General features: G+C 37.3%; 1 protein-coding gene across 4 annotated transcripts in view; it reads right to left on the reverse strand.

Moving 5' to 3' along the window:
• The window catches only part of DAAM2 (dishevelled associated activator of morphogenesis 2), a 183,557-nt gene that overhangs the window by 18,935 nt on the left and 148,121 nt on the right, over positions 1-16,501 (reverse strand). For all 4 annotated transcript variants that reach the window (XM_063304775.1, XM_063304783.1, XM_063304761.1 and 1 more), the window contains 5 exons: positions 7,914-7,998; positions 4,742-4,848; positions 3,893-3,981; positions 3,110-3,278; positions 1,408-1,515 (listed from right to left, as the gene is read on the reverse strand). In XM_063304775.1, the coding sequence (XP_063160845.1) occupies positions 1,408-1,515; positions 3,110-3,278; positions 3,893-3,981; positions 4,742-4,848; positions 7,914-7,998 (558 nt within the window). The remainder of the gene's footprint in view (positions 1-1,407; positions 1,516-3,109; positions 3,279-3,892; positions 3,982-4,741; positions 4,849-7,913; positions 7,999-16,501) is intronic.

Raw genomic sequence — 16,501 nt, forward strand, 5'->3', positions numbered from 1 at the left:
TTTTGAATGGAAAAATAAGTAGATAAAATAACAACAGAAGATACTGTTGGTCATCCCATAAAGTTTAGAAAGTAAATACAACAAGATTCAGTACCAACTATAGATATTTTCCCCCAGACAAGTCCTGCTTGGACTTAATTCTGGCTACTATTTAATCTCCCCCATAGATCTACTGAAGTGATTATTTTTCCCCAACAGGAACTAAAGCAGAATTGTTTTTCATCCTTAGTCTACCTATGCACCTACTGGACCTTAATATATTTTTGTGATAGGTGAAAACCTTTTGATTTTTTCCTGGTTTAAATGTACTTCATCTGGGTTATGTTACACTTCTCCTTTATGTTTGTTAACTTAATACATTTTGATCATTAAATCTTTTTCTAGAAGTAGAAGGGCTACAATTTAGCATACAAAATGAAATCAAATTAATGCATTGAATACAATCACTGTATATCAGATACCTAATTGAATGCATGAGCTAAAACCCAAACTGCATGTGTAATATGCACTATTCAAAACATCAGCATCTTCAAAATAAGTCAATGAGGAAATAGTACAGTTCTCTACATGTTCTTTAGCCCCTCTGAAATCACTAGAATTTATTGACCTTCAAATCTTTAAGATTTACTTTCAGATACAGTTGTATAGAGCCACAGTGTGAATCAAACAGCCTCTTCAAATCAGTGAAAAAGGATTACTGGAACAGAAACTTACAAAATTTAAGATATTTCTTACTAACTTGACTGATTGCTGTTTTTTAAAAAAAAATCAAAAAAAATCCTGACTTTCAGTTTTATCAATGGTCATATATTTTCTGTTTTTTTCTACAGAATCCAAGTGATCAAAAACTATTATAAGCACAATTAGAAAGTTATTATGTGAACCCTCTGATATTATTATAAGAGCTTGGTTCTTCTTTTATTCATAATTCTACAATATTTTGAGCATTAAAGATTACAAGACATATTAAAAATACATTGAGATAGAAGTACAATTTTGATCCTTATTCACATGACAAACTTATACTTTGGGACATTCCCACATTAAAAAAGGCAAGTAAAATGCACTCTCTCTCTTTCTTTGGGGTTCATGGGCTAATAAGAATATTAATACTTATTGAATATTTAATTATTAAATATTAAAAATATAAATTAATTTATTGCCAATCAAGTTTTTACGGCCCATCTAGTCTTGGGCTATCATCCTAGGCCACTTCCTGTTTAGAATCAAATACTCTGAAACAGAGTATTTATTCTCAGTAATACTCAAGAGCATTTTTGACGGATAACTATGATATCTGCTTCCATATATCCCCTTTACTTAGAATGCTGATCTATAAATTATAAACACATCTCAACATAATTATTCATCAAGAGACTGCCATTACCCAGCTGTATCACCACTTACTTGACTTTTGCTGCTTCTGGAAGATATTGCAGTTCAGACTGTATGTCAAGGATATCTAGGTAATTCTTTTCAAAGATCATAATCAAGTAATGTAATAATGTAATATTTCTAAGAAAAAAACAGGAAAGAATGAGACTGGAAGCAAGATCATAAGGGTTATTTATTTATTTATTTTATTGATCAAATTTAGCCATCGCCCATCTCCCCCAAAATTACCATGCTATATCTGAAAAGCTTAAAATGAAATCAGACTCTTATTATCAGCATATGTATTTTTAAAATAAAATTGCTGTAATTTTCTCTCTCCTAACAGCTACCTCCCCAGGCCTACTCAGGCTGAGTAGTCCTCAGTCTAAAGAGTTCCAGTATATTTCAGCTCTGATTGCCATTTTATTGTTTTGATAGGTAGGTATTGTTTCTTTTTGTATTTGTTGGCTTGATTCCTCTTCCTTTTTTGGATACCACCCAGACTCACTTTATCTGAGTTGGGCAGCCATGTAAATGCTTTTATTAATTGAATTTAATATTTTACAAAGCCCATCTTTTCCCTTACAGTAAGAGTGAGGAATGTTTTGTCCTTCAGATGCATAGTACAGTATGATGACTGCCAGCACCCTTCACATTCTGAGATTTCAACAACATCTGGTGGACTAGATGTTCCCCACCTCTGCCCTGAAGGCTCAAATGATTATTTGCAAATGACTCAACACTGAACAAAAGTCTCCCAGCAAAACATCCCAGGCTTCCAAGAAGGCTACTCAATGACTACCTTGTTTTGTTTGTGTATGTATTTCCCAAACAAAGAGTCTTCCATTTGCCCAGGTCCCTGAGACATTATTTTTCATCTGGGGATGGAAGTGCCTATCTTATGAGCCCCATTCTTCAACTGTGAAAGTGGGACAGCATGTCTACAATTTGGAAGGGCAGGGAAGAGGTGCTGACAATCTGGATTAGAAAAATTAACATTCCTAATAGCCATCTAGAGAAGCTCACCGCCCTCCCTTCTTTTAAAGTAACTTTTTTTTTATGCTACAGAAAAACAACAGGTTCACTCCTACTGATATAGAAGGATGGCACATATATTTATGGATGCCCTCAGAATGAAAAACAAAGCATTCTCTTTCTAACGACCAAAGGTCATTGGATAGAAGGACTGTGGAATAAAACAGTTACAGAAATCAAGTACAGTCAGTAGTTTCTTGCAGCAGCAAAGACAGTTTCAAAAGAAAGTGCTGGCTACTGACTATACAGAGATAAATAATCCACCTCTTAGATTTTAAAGATTTATCATTCCCTGAAGATGAGTTGGGTTTTTTTTTTTTACTCCCATGTGTGCGCTAAAAAACTTCAGCTCAAAATTGTTCACATACCACCAATAATTTTAGCCTTGCAGAGATTTTTCTTTCAGCTTTAAAAACATTGCTGCCTTTTACTTCTTCAGTCTGGAGTAACTGTTGTTATTTTCAAGACTGGCAGAATTATCCTTTTGTGCAAGGCTATTTTCTCTGTTTCAAGCTTGAACCAAAATGAATTATGTAGAATGCCACCTCTTTTGATGTCAAAACTTTCCAGATGCACATGCTTACGTATGATGTACAAAATTAATAAGCTGTCTTTTAATTGTTTTTATATTATGAAAACTCCCTTGAGAATTTTTAGCAAAGTACAGTGTAGAATACTTATCATTAGTAAGTGAACCTACTTATCTATGCTAGATTTGGTGTCCGCAATTTTATTCAGGCTGGAAACCTTAAAGCCATATGCATTTCCTCTTTGTCCCTTGTTCATGTAATTGCCAAAGGCCAACACAACCTCCAACAGCTGCTTCAGGCGCTTGCTGCGGATGAGCTCTCTGGAGGCCAGGAGAATAGCTGAAAGAGACAAGAGGTACCCTTAGACTGACATACTGGAATGATGATTGTTTGAAAGGGGCGATGTGGGGGTGGGATCTCTCTAACTATGTGTATTACATTTTTCTAAACCCAAAGCTCCTCTCTCACTTTTCAACATAGGAAGTGCAATACTGTGTGGAAATATACCACTGAACATGTTTATTTGGGAGGTTCTAGTTTTGCAGAAAAGCTTCTGGGTTATGCAAGAATGTTACCAAAGAGATTTTGCATTACAAATCAGAATGCATAGAGCAGAAGGGGGAATCCGCACTCCCTGCCTGCTCCATCACCAACCCCCTCGCTAATACTAGGAAATGAGATTGTTGAGGAAGGAAGGGTTGGGACAAGCTTTCCTCTGCAGTAATCTTGATGCATCCCCAGGCCTGTTGTGCTCCATCCAGCCCACCAAAGAGCTGGGATCCTGCCAAAGAGGCAGAAAACTGAGGCTGCTCAATTTGGAACACAAATCACAGTGGCATCAATTTTCTTTTGCTTAAGCTTGCACAGAATGCTTCACTGCACAGTGTCCCTTGGGCAGGATGACACCCTCTGACACATGAAATGTGTTACTGTTTGTAAAGAATATAACTTACCTTCCACTTTTGGCTTAGCTTCAGCAAGCCTCTCTGGAAACTTCTTCTTAAAGAATAATGCTTGAAGTCTTTGTTGGTAGTGGTCAATCCTGGAAAGAAGGGAGCAAGAGATTTAAGCTGCATTTCAATATGTCTTTCAGCAAAACAGAATACCTGTAAGATCAATCCACTTTTATTCATAATCTGTTTTATTACTAGAGCAACTGAAATCCATGAATATGAGAAAAAAATGTTATCAGCTGCTTCGCTTGGTGACAAGGTCTTGCTAAAAAGGGTCAATCCTTAATCTCATAACAGTCATGCATTTCTATTCCCCTGAAGAACAAGGTATTGAGACATCGAATACGGGGGAAAAAGAGAAGGAAGAAGCTTCCAGTTCAATAAAAGAAATATTTGCCTAGTACATTTCCAGTATTTTATACGGGCCACTCTTAGGGCCTAACTAACTTGAGCCTCAAGCTTCCAATTCCATTGCACAACGGAGCAAGTCATACAAGGACAGAGCCTGTTACTTAAATACATTATAACATTCATTATATCATTTAAATAGAAAAGGCAGGTGATTGAATTTCATTGACAAATAAAGATACTTAATAAGAGAAGTTTTAAACTACAATGATATTATTTGAAATATTGTGTTGTATCAGCCTTCTCCAACCTGGTATTCTCAATGTATTAGGGTAACTTCCATAATTGCAAGTTAGCAAGGTCGTGATGTCTAGGAATTATGAGGGCTGTACTCTTATATATAATTTACATTGCAATATTCCCTCCCTTTCTTTCTTCTTCTCATTCTCCATCACATGCAAACAGACCTAAGTGTGTGTGTGTGTGTGTGTATATATGCACCTGCTCATTTCATAGAGGAAACGATCTGCTCGTGCCATTCGGTCAATCTCATGCTTATGTTCTTCCAACAGGTCAACATCACTCTTCTCCGGAACAAACTTTAGTAGCTGGAACCGCAAGGGTGTTTTATTTAAAAAAAACAACAATACGCACAACATGAAGCAACCAACGAGGCAAAGAGATAGAAAGCACATACATGAGCTAAAAGATTCATCTGAGAGAAAGTGCTGCTCCGAATCCTGATATAATAGTATTTTTGAAGCAATGCAGCTGCAGCTATCAAAATAACCTTCCTGAAACTTTTGGTTGATTCTTTGTCTTCCCACTGTGACTTTGTTATATACTTTGTAATTCCATGTAGGATTTCTCACTTCCAGCCACTATTTGCTGTGTATGTTGTTGATACTTAATAAAGAACTTCTTTGACAAATAAGGCCGTTCAGAGTGCAGCACTGTAAATAAAGCACTAAAAGCGTTGGTCCCGTTCCTCCTCCAGTACAAAGTTCTGTCTATTCTCCCCTCTATCCCCTCCAGGACATTTCTAAAATGACTGCTTCAGAAAGATAATGAACAATGTCTATATGACTAGATACATAGGGTGCTCCATCCATGCATTTATGGGTTGAACTCAAATCACAGTTCATTCATTCAGCAACAGATTTTTGACCTATCTAGTAGGACTAATGCTTTGGCCTGACGCATCCAGTTGCCGCAACTACCGGAGTCAACTGCCAGCAAAATATGCTGGAAGATCAGCCTGGTTTATTTGCTTGTTTACCAATTCATTAATTATCCTAAGAAGTAGCTTAAGTGTTACTGGGCCATAGATGAGGTCATGGTAATGAAAGAAGTCCTAGCTGCCACCCAAAAGTGAAAAACTGTGAACAGGTAAATACAAGTTAATTAAAATTAACCATCTCTGGCCTCAGACCTTGGCAACGGAAATTAAAAAAACCCAGTATCACTGGGAAGTAGCTGAACTTCAATCCATTAGAAAGTGTAACATGTGCCCCACTTCTTAAACATACTATATGTATTAGCCAGCCGCTAAATCCAAGAATGTCCCCATCATCCCTAATTATTGCTTTGTTAAAGGTACACACACACACACACACACACACACACGGCTGTGCATTGTTTTGGATTTTAAAAGATGCTTCGGAGCATGGGGGCACATAGCACCTGTTAGCAACTCCTTAAAGCAGTTCAGCTGCCCTTCAGGACTTGCACGTGATCCTGGGAAAAGACCAGTTAGGTCTAAAGAGCTGCCGACAGGTGCAATGTTCATGCCTCAGTGTGCTCTGAAGCACCGTTTTCCTTTCAAATTCAAAGCACTCTCCATTCCTCATACAAATAATCCTGTCTCATGAATATACTCCATGCGATAAATGTGTGACACTTCAAGTCACTTTCTGATTTAAAAGGTTTTATACCCATTCTCTAATTGTCCTTGGAATACCCAAGGCATTTCAGTAGAACCCAAGGGATTCTTTAGTAGTAAATAGTGGTACATTTAAAACAGCACAGTGTTTTAAGTGGTCAAGACTGCAACAGCAAATTAACAGGAGAGATGAAATACATATGAATGCATTCCCCCAGACAAGACATCTGAGGAATGGAAAGGGAATAAGAATAACTAGTGTTTTTTAAAAAAAAATATCCTGCCTTTATTATTTTTATAAATAACTCAAGGCGGCAAACGTACCTAATACTCCTTCCTCCTCTTTCCCCCACAACAACAACCCTGTGAGGTGAGTTGGGCTGAGAGAGATGAACTGGCCCAAGATCACCCAGCCGGCTTTTATGCCTAAGGCAGAACTAGAACTCAGTCTCCTGGTTCCCTTAACCACTAGACCAACTCCCATTGCCTTAACCACTAGACCAAACTGGCTCAAAATGGTGTTGCTGTAGAAGATCCAGTTTCAAGTTCACCTTCACTATGGAAGCTCACTAAATGGTTTGAGTCAGCCTTTCAACCCAACATTTCACAAGGTGGTTATGGGAAAAATATGAGGAGGGGTCTAATATCCTTACCCTTGCTCAAACTTATAACCTTATATCATGCTCCATGGACTTGGGCACCCTCCAGATATGTGTGCTTTGAGAATCCCAGAATTTTTAATAATATGCACAAATTTGGAGAGCATCCAGCTTGAAGAAGGATGCATTATACCATCTGGAAATACATGTCCCAGACTATTGGTCCCTTATTGCTGTATGATGTCAACTTAATTGTCAAACTTGTCTTCCCTATATATGTATGTGAGAAGGAGAGTATTCCAGTCATGGACTCACATCTGCAGAATATTATGATCCCTGAGGTCAGAGAAGTTGGTTATCTTCATAATATATTAACGCCAATTTCAGCAAGATGAACTAATTTTTTAAAAACTCTAGTTGCCCAGAATGATATTCACTGGCTAGCAAAATATTGAAGAATTATATGAAAAAACACAGCTAGAGGTACAACACTGAATTTTGTCCAGTGATTAAAGTGTTTATTATTTATTTTTATTTTATTTATATCCCGCCTTTATTATTTTTATAAATACCTCAAGGTAGCGAATATACCTAATACTCCTTCCTCCTCCTACTTTCCCCACAACAACAACCCTGTCAGGTGGGTTGGGCTGAGAGAGAGTGACTGGCCCAAGGTCACCCAGCCGGCTTTCATGCCTAAGGCGGGACTAGAACTCTCAGTCTCCTGGTTCCTAGCCCGTTGCCTTAACCACTAGACCACATTTGCAAAAGTTAGAAAGAATGTATTTTAAAATGCTCCCCAGTAAGAACACAGTCTTGTCTAATGAGTTTGCTGCTGTTGTGAAATACCAATTGTGACCCCCAGGCTTCTACACACCATATTATTCCTCCTGCCTTCTTTCCTTCTCCCAGATTTTAAGAATTTTTCTCCCTATATTTTTCATCTTCAGCATCCATAACTCTTCTATCACAACACAGAGACATTAGTAACAATCTACCTGACACCCTTATTATACTCCTCAACCAATGATGAGGCACTGAGGAACTTCGGAGGAAACAATCTGAAAGTAATCTGACCATCGTGCTGGCAAACTTGTTTATACAAGTGGCTTGCTGAGAAGAGGAAGCTAATGAGAAGCGGAAGGCACTCTCCTTTTACCCCTGAAGTATGTTAGTGGCAAAGTCTTTTCACCTGCTCCAACATATCTTTTGCCAAGTCTTCTTCTTCATCCATTTTCAAAATTGCCTGCCGAATTTCTTCATTAGAGAGCTTCAACCTGTAACAACATCATAATGCTCTGTTACTTTGCTCACAGAACTCGTTTGGACAAATATGAAACTTCAGTGAGGATCTGTTGCAAGAACTTCCTTTATATCCACAGACATAAGAACAAATGAAAGCTCACAAATAAGATTGCTAAAGCAAGACGACTGATAATGGCGACATTAATGGCAACCCGTTAGTGGTAACTCAGGGTATATTATGCTCTTTGAACAAGACCTGCTCAGCAGAATGCCTTTCCATTAATGACTTGTCATGCAGAAAAGCCTTCAGCCAGGATTCTCTTCAAAAAACTTTTACACTTGTGCAATTGACCAGGGAAGAGAAGCATAACTCACAATTATGGAAAATTCTACAGACTGATTTCTAGCATACTATAGAGGAAGGGGACGGGGACGGGGAGGGGGAGGGAGGAAATTGTGGTAAATAACTGTGAAGATGAAACTTTCTAGTATATTTTACAGCATTTGACATCAGTATTTTGACATCTGATATAGTTTAGAAAGAGTGTATACATGTAAACGCTTTTGGAGAGGGAAAAATACTTAGCTTTGTTGTAGTTGTTAATTTATATTTATTACACCATAAAATAATATCAAACAATACAACATTCACAGTATAAAAAAATAAACTCATATCCCATAACACAGTGTATTACATAACAAATCAAAACCAAAACAATTACAGTGCGAAGTAAAAAGACATTACAATGAAGAACTGGCAATTAGAATTGGGCCTTTATATTTAAAGCATAACTTTCCGCCCTTAGCTCTCTTCTCTCCAAGTATTCAAAAATAAAATAAGGAACTTATTTAGCTGATTAAGCGCTTAGAGCTTACTAAATTTGAAGAGCAGAATCTCAACGGGAAGTACCTGTCTTATTGAGGGCATCTAGCACTGGATTCTAATTATGTAATTGTGCATTAAAGGTCAGCATTTAAGTGGAGCTTTTCTATTACTCTTATTTGTCATGACCCATCATTTTCAAATAAACACACAGAATTCATATTTAATGGATAATAGTTCCTCTTTGTGTATGGAAACAGATAATACTCATCCTTCCAACTGGCATCAGTTTAAGCAAAGAAGCCAAAAGCTGAAGAGGCCATGAAGAACGAATTAGCCTTTTACTTCCCAAAAGAAGTTTCCTCTAACTCAGATTTCAGAACCACAAAGGAAGAAATTTGCACTGCTCTTGGACAGGGGAACTGGATCTATGGCCTCACCAAGTTTTTAATGTCCAAGTACGACAGTTTGGCACTTTTCTAATGGTCTGATTATTTTGAAGCATAATTTAAAATGCTCAAAGGAGATGGTGTTAAATCCAAGAAATGCATATGCAGCTGCCTTTGCCCAGCAACTAATAAGGAAACATCTGGCTCGGGTGACACGTCCCTCTCTCACAGGGAACTGCAGGGCCCCATGTTGAGAGACAATGCAGTGAGGCTACTGGAAAGACTGTACAAAGCCTGCGGTGCATCTGAATGATCACTGCAGATACTATTAAACTGCACTCTAGGCTAGCTAGACCAGCAAGCAATTGCTTACAAAACAGTCTCATTACAGTCAGCAATCCACATGACCACAAATGTGCTATTCACACACAGCTAGAAACTAGACAAGCAACTGGGCCAAAGGGTTGTTAATCAAGTATTCTCATTGTTGTTGTTGTTTTTCCAAAACTTCTGACTAACCATGCAGTGGATCTTAAAATAGCCAACAGTAACATAAAGCAGATGTGCTAAGCTTTAAGCAAAAACAGGTGAACCGATTGAACGGAAACCTAAAGCAGATCCCTAAAATCTTTCCACTCGGCGCAGAAGGAAGATGACTACTTGAAGTAGGAGAGTTTTGTTGCAATGCAGACACCACATTAAAATGTGATTATGGCCAGAAGAGACATACTAAATAAGTCATATCTCATTGCTGGATATGTATCATCAGTAATTTTCATACCGGTCTTATAAGAGCCAAATCTAAATTTCTCCCACTGGCATAAAAAACGACAAACCCCAGACTGCATGCATAATTTAAGCACTGCCAGGTCTGTTTTATATTTGTTTACAAAAAAACCACACAGACTATAGTGGAATGATAACTAAGCTAAGCAATTCTACTGACATGTGAAGACTGAACAGAACTGAGTACAATTGCAATGGACACTTTTGCCTTTTGAGTGCAGAGAGAGCTTTTGGCAAGACACACATGGTCCCCAAGGACAAAGATTGGGAAAGGCAGGGAGGCTTACCTATCTAGATCAGAGGATATGGCTGCAATCACAGTCCTATTTGGGCGTAAGCTCTACTTGTAATCCAAGGCTGCTAAGAGTGGGAAGGGAGAAAATCTATGTTATTACTGCTTCCTACATTGCCTTTCCCACTGGCTCCCCTTTTCCTTCCCAGTACAAGGATTTGTAGGATGATTCTAAGGGTATTGAGTTGAGCAAGAATTTAGAATCTCTCTTTAGACCTTTGTGCTTTATGAGAAACATTCAAGAGCACTGGGGCATTCTTTGAACATAAATGACACAGAATATGTGTAACATTGAGAACTAGTACTTGCATCTGGTTGCATTTTTTTTTCCCTCCATGTTTATCATGTCACGTAGACTGTGACCCTTCTGGAAGAAGCTATCTGTCTGGTCTTTCAGTTTCAGTACAGCACTTTAAAAAGAGGACCAGAATGTCTTTTTAAAGTCAGTTTCAGTCAGCTTCCTTCAGGAAAACAGCTCAAACTGTGTTTTCCAATTACAACACTTTAATGGTATAGTAACTTTACAGTGAAGATAATGTATCCCAATCACATGCAGCTTGGCACAGAAAGTCGGTGTGGTGAACACTGTGAGTTTCTCATTTTTTAACAAAGAAAAAATATCTTATGAAATTGCTGAGATACAATTATTTAAACATTTTTAATTTGCATTGCAAAAAACTATTTGAGAAATCCTGTCTAGTTTGTGTATAACCACAGCATACTTTCAAAATACATGAAAATTACAGGGGTCTAACTCTCAATTAATACTCAAGAAGTATGATGTTTTGCTGGATTTGTGCATCGTAACATATACAATATAGTATCCATGTTACCATGTTAGGCTAAAAAATGCCCCACAACTAAACAGAATTAAGGGCCAGTCATCCATAACCATATACTGTATTGTTGCAATCCTAAGCTATGTTGGAATGTGGTTCACAGTAATAAGATATCTCCCAAACCAATTATGTTAATTTATTTGGTTATATTCCAAACAGTTGAAGTTCTTGTTTGAACTTTTGTATAAATAAAGATAAGACACACAGTACCAGATGGACTCTTCAGAAGCACATTGGCCAAACAGAAGCAGCAGCTTACTTAAAGTTGTAAATTGAAGGCAGGAGAGTGGCCTTTCCCGGTTGTCCTACAACTCACGCCTGCTCATATTCCAGTGCTAACTCCATAAAAGTTTTTCATAGCTGAGCTACAATATTTCTGACCATTAACCTCAGCTGTATTTGTTCCTAAAGACTGGCACATTGGAAGGAGCGATACTTGTTCTCACATAGGAATAAGGAGATCCAAAGCACTGAGAAAGAATTAAGGTACACAATAATCAAATCACTTCTAACATGACCCATACCACTTTTCTTGATCTTCATTTCTCACATAATTGTCTTTATAATCCAGTCATCATTGCACTCTCAAGGAAATCTCTCAAGGAAGTTATTTATTGCTTGGTGAGAGAAGGGATAATGAAAAGAAAAGCTCTTACTCTGAATCTACTGGGCAAAACTGTTGCATTTTTTCATCTTCTTTTAGAGGCAGATTCTTTCACTTTTCTCTGTAAGGATGGCCATTGGCTCATTTTATTCTAACACCCAATTTAAGTGAAAAGGCTCACCATTCTTCAACTTCCTTGCCCTTAGAAAGAAAAAAGTAATGCTTTATCTTAAATCCCACATCCAAAGGTCTACCTTTTTAAAGCTTTGCTTATCTCTCAGAGAGAAAGTTTTCTCACAATTTAGTGCTTCCAGATACAGTATGTTTGAAATATATATTAGGTTCAGTAATGTAATGTAATGTAATGTAATGTAACGTAACGTAACGTAACGTATTAGATTTGTTGTGGCCACCCACAACAAATGGAGAAGATGATTCTAGATGTTACCAACATGTACAATGTAATTGGGACTGATCATAACAAAGACATGAAAAACTGTAATACATAAACACAACTTTCCATGAAAATTCCTCTGTAAGATGACATGGATATCATATATATAAGAGGCAAAAAGCTCTGGAAAGTGGAGCAATTTCAATGCAGAAGAGGAATTCTGCATATTAAGGGAGATCCTCTGCCTTCCTTACATGATGGGGAGTGGATTTTATAGTCTAATAGCCAATATTCTGCCATTTATAGTCCACCACATCTGGAAGACTCCAGGTTAATGAAGGTATCATCTCTTTTTCAGAACTATCAACAGGATAGTTTCACAAACCCACCATGACCTTAAAAATAGAACTACACATACCAAAAAAATTAAATTAAAAAAAAAATGATGAGATGCAGTTTTCCAGAATCCATACCATTCAGTTACTTAGGACAGAAGAGTAACTGAAATTAAGTCTAAAATTAGAAGGAAAGATAATAGTCTAGCCTGACAAATTCAGACCTTTCCCCATTTTCAGGTATTTTGAAAAAAGGATCAAAATCAAAGTTCCAAATATTTTGAGAGTCATCTTCTAAAATTTATTTTTGATGAGAGAGCATTTTGTTTTCCATTAACCACTTCCAACTACAGCTAATAAAAAGACATTAAAATATTGGGAAAATAATATATGAACACTGGCAAACCATGTCCTAGCACTAAGAATGGGATATTTTAGGTGCTAATCCCTGAAGGCTATAGGTTACAATAGACACAACAAAATGCACATATAGCTAGAAAAAGAGCATTCAAAAGTGAAAGGGACAAAAAAAATATTGTCTACTATTTCTAATTACTTTCTTGACACCTGCATTATTTCTTTCTTTTGTAGTCCATACATTGAATGTATAAATATGCACACACAAACAAAATAAATGCCAGTTTGCTTATTGTAATCTCCAGGCATCATAATTTCTATCCATTCCCATAAATCACTTTGAACTCCAAAGGAAAACTGGGCAAAGAAACCAAATGGCCAATTTAATGCATTCCTTACGCTCCCAATTCGATATAGCTCAGTTAATCTTACAGAGAGACACAGAATTATAACTGAAGTTGACAGATTGCAGAAAGGGGATCACTGTCCATGGGGCAAGTAAATGAATCATATCTCAATTATTCAACAAAACCTTCACTATTTTCTTCTGTTAAATATTTCCTGTTTCAGACTACTTATGAATGACTAAGCAGAGAGTCAGGGGGATAAGAATATAGGCACTGAGAAGAGAGACAAAATGGCATTGAGGATTCCAAGGGACCTTTTAAAGGGAAAATTCACTGGTATTTTGTTTTCTCAGGCTATAGGAAAAAAAAACAGAAGAAAACCCCAGATACAGACAAAATAGCAATAGCCTAGGCTAGGATATTAATAGTTTAACATCTAACCATGTGGGAAGGGGAAGGGCCTACTTGGTAAGGAGGAAAATATTGTTAACTTTTTAAAGCTGGGTAGGCTGGGTGTTTTTCAAACATATTGCTTAAAGGTGTTGTTCAATCCATTGTGCTTTTAAAACATATATCCTACCTTTAACTAGTATACTTACCTTAGAAACATCTCTCTTGTCCCCTTTCTTTCTGGTACTATCAATGATATTAACAGAAATAATATGAAAAAATACTGGAAGAAAAACCCTATTTATATTTAATTTTCACAGAAATAGTATGAAAAAATATTGTAAGAAAAACCCTATTCTCCCCAAATCTGAAAAGATGCTATTTCAGTGCTACATTTGAGAATGCACAGCCTCCTCTTCTTCAAAACGGAACAATTAATTTTCAGAACAATGCAAAAATAGGAAGGGAGGGCACATCACTGTTAATAGTGGGTAGAAAAGGGTAATTCCGCCAGATTCCCAAGCTAGTGCTTTTGGATGTGATGGACTTAAGTCACGACTGATAGTCAAACTAACTGAGGAGCTATGGAAAATTAAGTCCATCAATGTAAATCCAGTACATTTGAAATGCACTAGGTCAGGCACTAAACAATGGATGGCTATAATCCTTTTTATGAAGTATTCCAGTAATTGCTAGTGGAATGATGAACAGACAATTTGTCTGCAATCGATATACAAGTTTAGGAAAAATCATTTTGGGTATTCTACAACTGCATCAAGGACATGCATAATGTTATTTAAGAATTATTTGGGAAAAGTCCCAGAAAATATCAGCAAAATGTTCTAAATCCTCATCAAGGGGCTCTATACCTAAATACTGCAAATGCAACCAACTATAGCTAAAACCCATGCCCAAATTTTAGATAGAGCACTGGTGGGATATTATATGAAGGAAGATATCAAGCCTATACAAAAACAATTTCTAAGATCCATACTGGCAGCTCCAAGGTGCATCTCCAGCACAGTTCTATGGCTTAAGACAGGAAAGTCCAAATAGATAGGCATGATGGTTAGTTCTAACATATTGGCTGAAGGTCAGTTTTCCCTAGTGGCCTGGTTCTGCTAATTTTGAAGGATGACCACCCCTCACCATGGATATTAGCAGTGAATCTGGTTTTGACCTGGCAAAATAAGACAGTCCTTCAAAGGCTGAATAATACTGAATACCAAAATGAAGTTAGCACCCTTTCCCAGAACAGCAGAGTCCTGACAGCAAAAGGCACATGGCAATCTGCAAGCTATTTATACATGTTAACCCTCCCTAGGTTACAGAAGGTGTTTTAGAGGGCTAGTCACAATGTGCTCCCATTGGCTTTATTACAGGGCAAATTCACCAAAATCCCACTAACAAAACACACCTGCCCATATGACTCTGGGGAAACAGAAACCGTTCAACGTGTATTGTTTCACTGCAATTTTTACAGGGATCTGTGCAAGGAATACGTACTAGCACTGTTGCAACACCCCTTAGGAAGGACATAAGTATATTACACTAATCCTCTTTCAGACTCAAATCTTGCTAATACCAACATGGGAGCTAAATTTTGTGTGGCTGCAGTGAAAACGCAGCGACAGCTAGTTCAAATTCGTCAGTCTGGACTTGTATCACTAAGTTGGGCAATTTATTAATTTTATATTTTGGGTTTTTTTTCTTTTTTAATATGCTGATCATTGATCACAATAATGTTTGATTTGTTTGATTTGAACCAACTATGGAGGAAACAGGACAAGTCAGAAACAATTCTGGAATTAGAGATTATTAAGGTGTTATTCCTTTGGCCCTAATAACTTGCATTAAGCAAAAGGGTTTGGGGGCAGGGAGCACATGCTTGTTAATATTGCTGATGTCTGACAAGTACAGACTTCATTGCTGTATCTGGTAGCCTTGTTTGATGCCAAGCCAAAGTCAAACCTTGTTTGATTTACCTTCTAGCCTTTAGATACCCTTATGACTGCTAAAAAAAACCCCGGCATGTCTGTTTGAAGAGTAAACCCGAGCACACAGCTTACTGACAGAAATTTTAGACACAATAGCTCCACACGGAATACTTGATTTAATCAAAGAATGCACTGTGCATCGACTGAAGGTAAGACTATGAATCTGAGTATAAGTCTAAATAATTAAAGAAAGCTGGGGGGACTCTCATCTTGGATGTCTACTCCCTTAAGCAATAGCATTCACCTCCAGGCAACATACTTTGTATATGCAGTGCTGACCTTCCTCAGCTTTTTAGTTTTGTTTTATTCCCTGAAATAAAGAAAAACCAGTTGTGGAAAAGGCTAAAACTGAGTAGGATATCTTGGCTTGCTTCAGATTTAAAGTCTATTGTTTGAATTCATCCAGAAATTCTATGCACATTCCATCCTAAAATACTGGACAAATTAGCCATCACAGGATTTGAAGTTGGTGGTATTTGAAATCTATGAGGGACAGTCCATGATCTTTGTCTTCAGTTTTGGTTTGGCATATGAAATGAATCAAACTGCAGTGGTTTATAAACCAAGGTTGATGGATCAGCATATTATGTTAACCCAATCAACTGTAGTTTATTCAATAAAACATGTTTATATATACCATGGCAGCATAATATATGAACCCAGCCACTGAGTCTGTCTTAAAAATATATAATTGTCTTCTATTATGTTCTGAATTGCACATTCCATATCAAATATGATATCAGCTTCATCTAACACAGAAGTAAAACAACTTGTGGCACTTGAGATGTTTTAAATAACTTCCACCATCCATCACCACGGGTCAAACTGAATGTCATTCCTAGTGGCAAATTCCAGGGGACAAAGTGCCTGACTTTTCTAATACAGTAACCCCTCACTTGCTCCTGAGATTGGGATCACAATAACCTTGCAAACAGAAATTTTGAAAAAAATGAGAGAACAACTAGGAGACGGCTTCAAAAAA

This window comes from Candoia aspera, chromosome 1, assembly GCF_035149785.1.
Source record: "Candoia aspera isolate rCanAsp1 chromosome 1, rCanAsp1.hap2, whole genome shotgun sequence".
In the NCBI taxonomy this organism is placed as follows: Eukaryota; Metazoa; Chordata; class Lepidosauria; order Squamata; family Boidae; genus Candoia; species Candoia aspera.